The 12,500-nt window shown below is 48.1% G+C and overlaps 1 protein-coding gene across 3 annotated transcripts in view; it reads left to right on the top strand.

The window, feature by feature from the left end:
- Positions 1-12,500, top strand: part of ar (androgen receptor) — a 60,118-nt gene that overhangs the window by 38,569 nt on the left and 9,049 nt on the right. For all 3 annotated transcript variants that reach the window (XR_014125126.1, XM_035527031.2, XM_035527032.2), the window contains exon 4: positions 11,213-11,491. Coding sequence is in view for 2 of the 3 variants with exons in the window: in XM_035527031.2 (XP_035382924.2) it covers positions 11,213-11,491 (279 nt within the window). In the remaining variant the exon portion in view is untranslated. The remainder of the gene's footprint in view (positions 1-11,212; positions 11,492-12,500) is intronic.

Here is a 12,500-nt window from a genome sequence, read left to right as displayed (position 1 = left end):
TGCAGCGTTACTGTAGGATCGACTCTGAACTTTGTGGTGACCACAGCTGTTGTACATCATGTGTTTCTCCAACGTTCCTCTGAACTTGTCTTCAAATTAGGATTAAATAGGGCAGGAATACATTGGCTGTAAGTATAAATGAGTAATCCAGTAACAGCCGGCTCTGAGACAGACACAGAGGCAGTGAGGTAGGGAGACAGGTTGTGTGGTGAGACAGCTTGGCGTAGAGAGACAGCTTTCAGGCATTATGTGCTGAGAGGAGATCAGTTTGCATTAGTAATGCACTGAGAGAGAAAAAAACTACTGCAGAGAGTAGCCCTTAGCTGGCAAACAAAACGCAGAGAGATCGTTTCAATATCTTCCAGAAGTTTCTTTGGCTGTTTCTCCAGCCAGTTTTCTCCGGTTTTCTCCAGCTTAAAGGTTTCCCTGTCTCTTTTCTGATTTTCATGGGCAGCCCTCAAGCGGTCCTCCATGCTGTAAGAGGTGTCCATGGCATACTGGCACCTGCCGCCTGCTCACCCTGCTCCCTGCGCTAGTGCCTCATGGTGTCTGTGGGAGCTTTTATTCTGGCGGGGGGAAAGGCGCCTCTGACCGTCCTGCTCCTGAGGAGCCTTTGAAACAAGCTCAACCTTTCCGATTCCATTCCCATTTTTTCCATGTTCAAATGTTGGAAAATGCTTGTTTTCTGCATTTTGAATTTTTTTTATAACAACATTAGTGGTAGTAAACAATAAAGACGCCACCTGCCAAATTTCTGACGAGAGGCTCGTCTGTCACAGTTCACATTCTGTTGAGGGAGGTGACGTCTGGATCACAGACAGCTGGAGTGAGTTCATCAGCTTCAAAAAGACGGAGAATTGCAGACAGCCATCTGCCTGCTACTGGCATTTAATGAACCTACAGCGGAAAATGGCCGAATGATGACAAAAGTCTTTAGTTAGGAAACCTCACTGGATTTATTGTCAAGTTAGATTACACAAAATCGAGACCGATAGACTTTAGATCACTAGAGCTGCTGCCATATGGAAGATTTAACATTTTAAGTAAATTCACCGTTGGTACTTTGGCTCCCAAATTCATCACAAAATTGTTTCAAAAAGTTGTAATTATCGTTCATGAATGAGCTGTGTAGCGTGGATGATTTATGAGTGTGATTATTCTGACTGGTATTGCAATTGACAGTTCAATTTTATCAGTACAGAGCCATTGAGAGTTAAGTGAGTTATCAGAACATTCAATGTGAACATCCATGATTGGTCACTGACCTCACAAGTCCAGTTCAATTGCAAAGCCAAAATCCAAATTTCTGGGGAATGGATCAGATGGCTCACTGAGCAAACTGGTTATCAGCCAGTGAAGTTTACCAGAGCACAGGGTCACGTTCTGTTTCATAACTTTGTATTTATTCACCTTGGGGTCACCAGAGGCCGACTCATCTCCTCTCAGAGCTGGTGTAATCAGGCCAAAGGGCAGGGTTTGGGGGTGAGTGAGGGATTTACCAGGGACGGGAGCGTTCCTGAGACAGCAGTCAGGTGTCTGGGCTGTGGAGACGCCTGCTAGTCTGCCACTGGCTCGCGAGCTTAGCAGCGCCCCCATCCACACACCCACGCATGCGCCGGTCGAGGCAATCTTTGACACGTTGCGTAACCATGGCAGACACTTGCTCACAACACTCTCACCCGTGACACTGGTGGGTTTTTCTTTGCTCTTGAGGTTCAGACAGAAGTGGTGGACAGACGCTGAGGGAAACTCTGAGACACTGTGTTAGTTTTAGAAACAGTCCAGGTCAGCGTGACTTGACTATCACACTGGATGCCTGTTGTCAGACTGCCCTTGAATAGAAGCTCCTGACTCAAGAATGGACGGCCAGGCACAAAGGGGCCAGACATTCTGTAATACGTCCGTAAAAATCAGAATCGATCATCAGTTTAGAACTTTACACAATTAGAAGTTTCTTTATAGTAATATTCTTCAGTGTCTGCGTCAGTCTTGTATAATGTAAGTCAGATGGTTAATCACTTTCACATGGGGTTGTGGGTGTTGGCATTCTGGGTTTGTTTGTGTGTGTGTGTGTGTGTGTGTGTGTGTGTGTGTGTGCGCATTTGGACAAACAAAGACTGCAAACAGGTGTAGTTTTGCACAGCTGTTCTAGAGTCTGTGCAGTGGTCCTGTCTGTCTGCCATCTGCCCATCTGTCCATCGCACGTCTCTCTGTCCATCTGCCTGTCTGTCCATCGTTTGTCTGTCTGTTCATCATGTGTCTGTCTGTTCATCACGTCTCTCTGTCCATCTGCCTGTCTGCCCATCGTGTGTCTGTCTGTCCATCGCGTCTCTCTGCCAGTCAGTCTGTCTACCTATCGTGTGTCTGTCTGCCCATCATCTGTCTGTCTGCCCATCGTGTGTCTGTCTGCCCATCGTGTGTCTGTCTGCCTATCATCTGTCTGTCTGCCCATCGTGTGTCTGTCTGCCTATCGTGTGTCTGTCTGCCCATCATCTGTCTGTCTGCCTATCGTGTGTCTGTCTGCCCATCATCTGTCTGTCTGCCTATCGTGTGTCTGTCTGCCTATCGTGTGTCTGTCTGCCCATTATCTGTCTGTCTGCCTATCATGTGTCTGTCTGCCCATCGTGTGTCTGTCTGTCATTGTTGCCATTGTGCCACTGGAAATCCGCTCCTGTACCAATAAGGAAAGAACAGAAGGAAGAGAGCGTGCTGATGACCTACGCTGGTGACCTATGCCTTATGACCTACGCTGGTGACCTATGCCTTATGACCTACGCTGGTGACCTATGCCTTATGACCTACGCTGGTGACCTACGCCTTATGACCTACGCCTTATGAGTATTGCGAAATGAAAGTGTTTAGTACCTGGGTGTGTGAGCAACTGTGTTTTTAAGACTCATTTCATCGATTTTCTGAGCGTATCGTATTTCCACCCACCGCGAAGGAGCCAGCCGGAGAAGAGGGATACATCAGCGGCACCGACGGACGAACGAGCGGAGCGGAAGGTTGCCTTGCACCGATCGCAATGCCAAGGAAAGTGGAAGTTATGATTTACGTGTGTGTGGATGTGTCCTATTCCATCATACATACATGGCTCCCCTCAGGACGTGTCTGTTTACCTTCCGCATAGGGTCGAGTAAGCCACGCCCACATTCGAAGAAACTCGGTGTCCGTCGGCAACCCCCCCCGCCAAAGCACAAGTCCTTTCACTTTCTTTATTTGCCCCTTCTCCTCCTGGAGCTGGAGAATCAGAATCTTTATCATTAAATACATTTTTTAGCATCAGATTTTGTACTTTACAACCCTTTAGAACATAATCTTTTGTTTGATTATTTTTAGGCGTTTAGGCATCTTTACATTTTTCAAACACACCCCCCTCCACATTCCTCTCTTCTGGGTTATTAACTGGTGCATGGTATTCTTTTGTTTGTTTGTTCTTCCTGTTTTGTGTTGCTTATTTTTGGTTGATTTGGATGCTGTGTATAAACTATAGAAACTATGGTTGGTGTATCACTCCTTCCCATCACTAGGAAGGGACTGGTCTAAGTTTAATAAAGCACTGTGCCTACCTACCTTGTGTCTGCTGCCCAGTCTTCCTGGGATTTCATGTTGTATGTCTGGAATTAAAAGGATAAGTTAGTGGTTCCCATTTGAGACAGTTTTGTCTCTTTGGTTAGTTATCAGGATCCCAGACCACACTGAGCATCATAGATAAAGGAAGGCTAGGCTAAAGGTGTTAACCCCACAGTGTTGGAGGCAGAAGCTGCTTTATCTAGCTCACCTCTTGTTATACCCTGGTCCTTCAGTACAGGGAGACCTGCCACTAGCTGGTGATGTGGTTATGGGCTGGTCCTTTACACCAGCAGTTATAAAGGAACTCAGCTTCCTTGAGGCAGTGACACGTCAGAACTTTAGAGTAAGTGGAATCAGATACTCTACACCCAGGTTGTGAAGACGAACCCCCCAGCAAGATAGGAAACAGATTGCCTTTCCACGGGAGCCCTGGTCAGGATGGAAGGAAGCTTTGCATGAAGAATTGCAGAAGGAGCTGGTGGAGCAGTACAGACAATGGGTCAGCAACTGCAGGAAGATATATGAGCACCAACACTGAAAAGGTCTCCTGTGGAGCCAGATGATCCATGTCAATGTGAAACATTCAAAGGACTTTTGCAAGATAGTGCCATATCTATCGGCATCTGAACTGACATTAGTACCAGTGGAAGGAGCAAGGGCAACCCATTTCCTAGACTGTGGTATTGCTGGGCCCAGACAGACCTACAGCTATGGCCAGGAGGGCAAGAACGATGGAGGAGTTAAATTAGTGACCTAAATCCAGAGGAAGAAGACGTGTTGGCTATGTTCTCACTACAAGGCTACTGATACTGCAGATTTTGGCTGTACCAGGTTAGTGTGATGCCATGCCAATGAACTGATGAACCTTCTAAAAAGCACGTTGGAGAGTGAAGTGATTCAAGAGTGTGGAAACCTCTGTGCCCTACTGATCATGTTAGTGAAGTAAAAGCATGATTTTTGGTGCTTTTGCATGGATTACCATAAAATGACCTTCATGATATGTAAGGAATCTGACCCCGTGTCATGCATCAAAGAAGCCCTAACCAGTTTACTCAGCTCTCTGTGATACTAGGCCTTGGATCTGGCCTACAGCTCCTGGCAGATTAATGTAGACGAATGGGACCTGGAGAAGATGGTATTCACCACCCCAGTGGGTTCACATACATTTGATAGAATCCCATTCAGCCTCTGCCATGCCCCAGCTACTTTTCAAACGCTTATACACTGTTGTCTTGACAATTTGGTAAACGAGTGCCTATTAATCTACCTGGAAGATGTTATCATCTACTCCTCAGTCTTTGAAAGCCATCCGAGGGACTTTGAGCAAATGTTTGATTTGCTGGAATGACGTGGTCTGAGGACAAGTTCCCAGGACATGGGTGAGAAAGGATGGAGTATGCGCAGACCCAGAGAAGGTCTGCTGAGGGATTGGCCACCTGTGCTAGAATCTGCATGACAAGTGTGAGCTTTCCTGAGGCTAATAGGTTATGGGGACAGGTTTAAACTGGTTTGTGCTAGCTTTTGTGAAGCTGGCCACACTCTTGCACACATTACTTTGAGGATTCCATGTGTAAGAGAAAAACATTCCATTGGAGAGAGAGATTCACCACCTCTGCCAGCCGACGCCTGCCTCACCCTGAACGGAATAATCAGGACTGTTGCTTATTCAAGTTGGAGGTCAAGTTGGAGCCCCAACAGCAAACATTTAGAGACTGTAGAGCTTGGAGGTGGATGTTTTTCCCAACAACCTCCTGGTGCACAAGTTAGGAGCCAGATTGCTGAGAAAAGCTCTGCACAATTACCTTGACACAAATAAAAAATGAAGTGTAAACTGCAGCAAGGTATCCACAAAGCTGATACTTCTGCCCAGAAAACACATAGAGGCTGACATCATTGCAAACCAGGATCAGCTCGCTTACTATTCTAGAGAGAAAGAGAAGTGTGGCAGGAACAACAGTGACATGCCCATTTACAGAATTTTATCCACAGCAACTTACAATTATGTCTGAACACAACTGGAGGGTTAAGGGTCAGTGATCCAGGTGGTGGGACTTGAACTGGAAACCTTCTGATTACTAGTCCTTACCTTAACCACTGAGCCCCCTGGTGCATTCTCAGACAGACGACTCAGGAGTATGAAACCCCACTCATTCCTATTACCTCTTAGTAGATAGTTATGATGGATTATTTGCCTCTGGGTCAGCTGGGACATTTTAGTCATGAGGGATGCCCTTCCAGCGCCAACACAAGATCAAGTCACAAAAGACTACAGCCACAGTGGTGTGGATCCCATTGTTCCAGGTTTTTAGAAGTCCTGAAAGCAGTCCAACCAATTTGATTCGACCATGTCCAGAGAGATGTGTCCATTTGTATACTGTGCATCACACCTGAGGAAATTATACTTCTGAACTGTTTAAGTGTAGATAGCTAAGCTCTACCTGTCCTAATGCAATAATATAATAACACCACCCCTGGGACCACTGGTTTGACTTAGCAATTGGGAAACATGTGAGAGCCTGCATCACAAATGTACACTGGCCAACCAGGTGGCATGCAAGCATTCACAGTACCAAGAGAAGAGGGATTGTGAGTACCATAGTCCATGGCATAGTCCCCTCTTCCTGGGAGAATGGATCCTTCTGTGTCCATTCTGTCTACAGATGCAGGACAAGCTCACATTGAGATGGGAGTCAACACCTTTTAGGACAGTGAAACAGACTTTGACCTGAAGGTAAGGAGGACCGTGTTTGCACTGCCCATCAAAATAAGGTGCAGTCTTGCCCTGTTACCTTCCACACCACGGAACTGCCACACCCTGGTTGAGAGCCAGATCGTGCTGGGAAAGCGGACCATGGCTACAGTGAGGACGCCCCTCACACTACACATCTACAGCCTGTGGCCACTGAATCCAATGATGCGTAAGTACGTACGACTGCAACGATGAAAGGTCTGGAGGGGAAGTGTAAGGAGACCATTAAAGATCACCAACCGTCAGTCCCACTTAGTCCCCCTTGAGAGGGCTCCTGTCCAGAAGGAGATCACCAACCGTCAGTCCCACTTAGTCCCCCTTGAGAGGGCTCCTGTCCAGGCGTTTCAACGAACACCAGTCAGTCAAGCACTGCCTCTTTCTCAAGTCCCATCAGTTTGCAAACATTGGATCCTTCTTTCCACCAGGGGAGTGAAACCACTCTGGTACCGTGAGTAGTCGGGGATGACGTGGGGGGTGGGGTAAGCGATCAACCCGTCTTGTGTAGTGTTAGCCAGTGGGGTTGTGGGTGATGGTATTGAGGGTTTTTAAGCCTGCTTGGCCTCTGTCTGTCTGCCTCTGCACTGCTGGATGTCTGTCTGTGCACCGACAACGAACACAGAGGAAGGGACCTGAGTGATTAGCACTTGATGAGTGTTGTGAAAGGAAGTGTGTAGTGCTGGGTGCCAGTATGTTGTAAGAGTGATTTTGTCAGTTTTCTGAGCGTATTGTATTTCCACCCGCCCCTAAAGGAGCCAGCCGGAGAAGAGGGATACATCAGCGGCACCGACGGACGAACGAGCGGAGCGGAAGGTTGCCTTGCACCGATCGCAATGCCAAGTGAAAAGGAAAGTGGAAGTTATGATTTCCGTGTGTGTGGATGTGTCCTATTCCATCATACATACATGGCTCCCCTCAGGACGTGTCTGTTTACCTTCCGCATAGGGTCCAGTCACACAAAGCGGCCATGCCCATGTTCCAGGATGACACTCAGTGCCACGGGACCCGGGACTTTGCCTTCTTACTGCTATTCCTTAGTTGTGTTGTGTGCTAATCAGAATCTTTATCATTGAATTGTGTTTTTTATGATCAGATTGTCCACTTCACAAACCCTAAGAATATGGAATTATCTTTAAGTTAATTTTTTAGGTCTTTACATTTCTTCAAACTCTCCTTTTTTCTGGGTTATTGCCTGGTCTGGGGTATTCTGGTCTGTTTTTGCGAATGCTGTACAGAAACTGTAGAAACTACACTTCTTTTCCTTCCATGGGAGGCTTTTGTTTGTGAAGAAGGGACTGGCCTAAGAAAAGGACGAGAGAGATGTTCAGTGTTTTGTCTACTGATGTGATTTTTGGAAAAGGTGTTATAAAGTGCCTGTATCTGATTACTGTGCCTGTGTGCCTGGAATAAAAAATGTATAACAAAATTAGTGGTTTAACTTTGTTAAGTCAAATATAGCATATTCCCCCTTTTCATACTCATAACGTTGTATAAATAAGAATGTTAAGGAGCTGTTCGAATAAGCAACACGTGTTGATGTTCTGTATGGCTTCTGCAGGATTCATTTTGATGTCTTTTGCACAGTAAACAGTCAGATATACCTAACAGTGCGTTTTTTCTGTTCTGGCTGAGAACAGAATATATATAAAAACATTTAAATGGAGAAAACGAAGCAATCAATAAAAAGAACAATAAGAAAATAAATGACTATTAAAATAAAAGACATGCAATAAAAGACTATTAAAATAAAAGACAGTGTTCTCATTGAATGGTAGTGGAGGACTAAAAGCAGTGTGTGTGTGTGTGTGTGTGTGTGTGTGCGCTCAGGTGTTCAAGTTCAAGTTCAAGTTTGGTTTATTCGTCACATACATAGTCATACACAGTATAACTCGCAGTGAAATGGTGGAGAGTGCTCTGTCCAAACTGAGGAAGAGAAAACAGGGGTGCATAGAGAAAAATATATATATGCAGATAAATATATATATTCTATGTATGTATGTGTAGGACCCCATAACACAGTTGGACATATAAGAGTTTTTGTGGTTCTTCACAAGTCTGATGACTGATGCACAAAAGTCATTTCTGAGTCTAATGGTTCTTGATTTCCCCTGTACCACCTCCCTGATGGCAGGAGTGTGAGACCTTGGGGTGTGTGGGGGTGTGTGGGGTGTGTTCTAATCTGGACGTTGCTGTGACTGCGTGGGGTGCTGTCTGGGCCAGAGATACCAGCACAGGTGCTGTCTGGGCCAGAGATACCAGCACGGGTGTTGTCTGGGCCAGAGATACCAGCACAGGTGCTGTCTGGGCCAGAGATACCAGCACGGGTGTTGTCTGGGCCAGAGATACCAGCACGGGTGTTGTCTGGGCCAGAGATACCAGCACGGGTGTTGTCTGGGCCAGAGATACCAGCACGGGTGCTGTCTGGGCCAGAGATACCAGCACGGGTGTTGTCTGGGCCAGAGATACCAGCACGGGTGTTGTCTGGGCCAGAGATACCAGCACAGGTGTTGCTTGGTCCAGAGATACCAGCACGGGTGTTGTCTGGGCCAGAGATACCAGCACGGGTGTTGTCTGGGCCAGAGATACCAGCACAGGTGTTGTTTGGTCCAGAGATACCAGCACGGGTGTTGTCTGGGCCAGAGATACCAGCACAGGTGTAATCTGGGCCAGAGATACCAGCACGGGTGTTGTCTGGGCCAGAGATACCAGCACGGGTGTTGTCTGGGCCAGAGATACCAGCACGGGTGTTGTCTGGGCTTCACGCTCATCTGGCACGTGGGTTGGCAGTCTGCTTCTTCCTCTTCCTCCTGTGCCCCCCCCCCCACCCCCACCCCATGCACCAAGGACCGTCACTCACAGTGCAGTAAGGACCGCCCCTCACAGTGCAGTAAGGACCGCCCCTCACAGTGCACCAAGGACCGCCCCTCACAGTGCAGTAAGGACCGCCCCTCACAGTGCACCAAGGACCGCCCCTCACAGTGCAGTAAGGACCGCCCCTCACAGTGCACCAAGGACCGCCCCTCACAGTGCAGTAAGGACCGCCCCTCACAGTGCAGTAAGGACCGCCACTCACAGTGCAGTAAGGACCGCCCCTCACAGTGCAGTAAGGGCCGCCCCTCACAGTGCACCAAGGACCGCCCCTCACAGTGCAGTAAGGACCTCCCCTCACAGTGCACCAAGGATCGCCCCTCACAGTGCACCAAGGACCGCCCCTCACAGTGCAGTAAGGACCGCCCCTCACAGTGCAGTAAGGACCGCCCCTCACAGTGCACCAAGGACCGCCTCTCACAGTACAGTAAGGACCGCCCCTCACAGTGCAGTAAAGACTCCCCCTCCACCCCCAAGTGCAGTAAGGATCGCCCCTCACAATACAGTAAGGACCGCCCCTCACAGTGCAGTAAGGACCGCCCCTCACAGTGCAGTAAGGACTGCCCCTCACAGTGCAGTAAGGACCGCCCCTCACAGTGCAGTAAGGACTGCCCCTCACAGTGCACCAAGGACCGCCTCTCAGAGATGAACACAGAGATGCACACAGAGATGAACACAGAGATGCACACAGAGATGAACACAGAGATGCACACAGAGATGAACACAGAGATGCACACAGAGATGCACACAGAGATGCACACAGAGATGAACACAGAGATGCACACAGAGATGAACACAGAGATGCACACAACCTCCAGCTATGCAGCTTTTACTCTGCCACGGTACACTGCCTACATTTCTACTGCACCACCAGGTTGGGCACAAGCAGAGTGGTGAACTCCTCCACCAGACAGACTCCGACCTGCACTACAGTAGTGGTATCAGATGAATAGTGTGTGTTCACCACCTGTGGTTGATGTAAACACACATCAGTGTTCTGCATCACCAAGCCAGGCATGCTGTCCAAGACCCAGGTCATGCTGAAGATAAAAAAATAGCATAGCACTCTCTAGTTTCCTGGGTGCACTGGTCCTGGGTTCACTGGTTCCAAGTTCACTGGTCCTGGGTTCACTGGTTCTGAGCTCACTGGTTCTGAGTTCACTGGTACTGAGATCACTGGTCCTGGGTTCACTGGTTCTGAGCTGACTGGTCCTGGGTTCACTGGTTCTGAGCTCACTGGTCCTGGGTTCGCTGGTACTGAGCTTACTGTTCCTGAGCTCACTGGTCCTGGGTTCACTGGTTCTGAGCTCACTGGTCCTGGATTCACTGGACCTGGGTCCATGTCCTGCACGTTTGAACGACTGTGAGGGCTAAAACAGGCAGAAAACAGCGCCGTTGGGGGAGGAGCTACAGCGGGAACCATCTTGTAAATCTTTCGGCTCTGTACACTCAAAATGGCTGTGGACAGACATCTGGTTACCCGCACTGCAGAACTGACTGATATACTGCAGAGAAAGTAGATACTTTGGAAAGCGCGCGTGTGTAACATTCAGCGCGCTGAGAACTCTGTGTGTTGTGTTCCTCCCTCTTCCTCAAACTCACCTACTGCTATTGAACCAGCTGGTGTGTTTTTCAGTGAAAAAAAACTGGATTCTTTGAACCATGAAATAACAGGTACTAACCAGTACATAGCCCCCCCCAGAACACACACACACACACACACACACACACACACATTTCTCAGAGCTGTATTATGTTGTATCAGTTCAGGTTTATATCAGAATGTGCCTCGCCTAGTCTAGCATTTTGATGTGTACTACGTATGTGTGTGTGTGTGTGTGTGTGTGTTTGCGAGTAAGAAATAGTTAAAACAAAAACTGTATACAGAGAAGCAGAGACACAATATGATGTAAAGCTTACAGAGAAAAAAATAAATGTGTCAGTCAGAGAAACAGAGAGAGCAAGGTGTCTAAACAAAGAAACAAAAACAAGTAAACAAAGCTCTGTAACTTCTTTCCCCTCCAGCTCGTAAGTTGAAGAAGATTGGTCAGCTGAAGGTTCCGGAGGAGGAGGCCCAGAGGCTGTGCACGGCCGAGGTGCTGCAGATACCCTCACCGCAAACGGGCCTGAGCTTGCATTCAGAGCACATGTTCCTCAGCATCCTGGAAGCCATCGAGCCAGAGGTGGTGAACGCCGGGCATGACCACGCCCAGCCAGACTCTGCTGCCGCCCTCCTCACCAGCCTCAACGAACTCGGAGAACGGCAGCTCGTCAAGGTGGTCAAATGGGCCAAAGGGCTGCCAGGTGCGTAACCGTGGCAACCAGAGTGTCCAGGGTGGGTTCTAGACAGAACTGGACAGGTGTGGATGAGTAACCAGGTGACTTACACAGCAGGTAACCATGTGATTTTTAAAACGGATTTATATGACAGATAATGAGGTCATTCAGAGAGCAGTAAACAGGTGATTTATAGATAAGGTGTCCAGGATCAAGTAACCATGTTTATATTAATGAGTCCAGAAGTATAGCTGTCAGGTACAAGAAAAGGTATTGTGCCCTTAGCACGACCCCCACAGGCCTGGCGGATCCCCACCGGAGCGCATTTTCCATAATTGATGGTGATCTCTGGGAAGGGTTTGGCAGAGCGGTGTGTGTTCAGAACAGTGCCCTTGTGTTAGGTCCTCCAGCCTCTGAGTGGCTTTGAAAGACACACCAGCAAAGGAACTGACTAAAAGCTCATTCAGACAGCTGCTTGACGTTAAGGAAGCTTCCGGAAAATCGACCAACTCCGTGAGGGAGTGAAACAGATGCTGGGGAAGAAAACGATCCAGAGAGAGAGAGAGAGAGAGAGAGAGAGAGGGAGAGAGAGAGAGAGAGGGAGGGAGAGAAAGAGAGAGAGGGAGAGGGAGAGAGAACAATAGAGAGAGAGAGAGAGAGAGAGAGAGAGAGAGGGAGAGAGAACAATAGAGAGAGAGAGAGAGAGAGAGGGAGAGAGAACAATAGAGAGAGAGAGAGAGAGAACAATAGAGAGAGAGAGAGAGAGAGAGGGAGAGAGAACAATAGAGAGAGAGAGAGAGAGAGAGAGAACAATAGAGAGAGAGAGAGAGAGAGAGAACAATAGAGAGAGAGAGAGAGAGAGAGAGAGAGAACAATAGAGAGAGCCCATGGCTGGAGTTGTGTAAGGCTGTGAGCAGAGGGAAGAGATGTCATCTCTAAGTCAGACAGCCCGTGTGTTCCTCTGTTCTTCACAATACCCAGCACACAGTGAAGCTTCATACTCTCTCAGGGAGTGAGGTCATGGTGTGCTTCTCCA

This window comes from Electrophorus electricus, chromosome 8, assembly GCF_041902795.1.
Source record: "Electrophorus electricus isolate QZ-2024a chromosome 8, ASM4190279v1, whole genome shotgun sequence".
Lineage (NCBI taxonomy): Eukaryota > Metazoa > Chordata > Actinopteri > Gymnotiformes > Gymnotidae > Electrophorus > Electrophorus electricus.
This window is presented reverse-complemented; position numbering and strand designations above follow the sequence as displayed.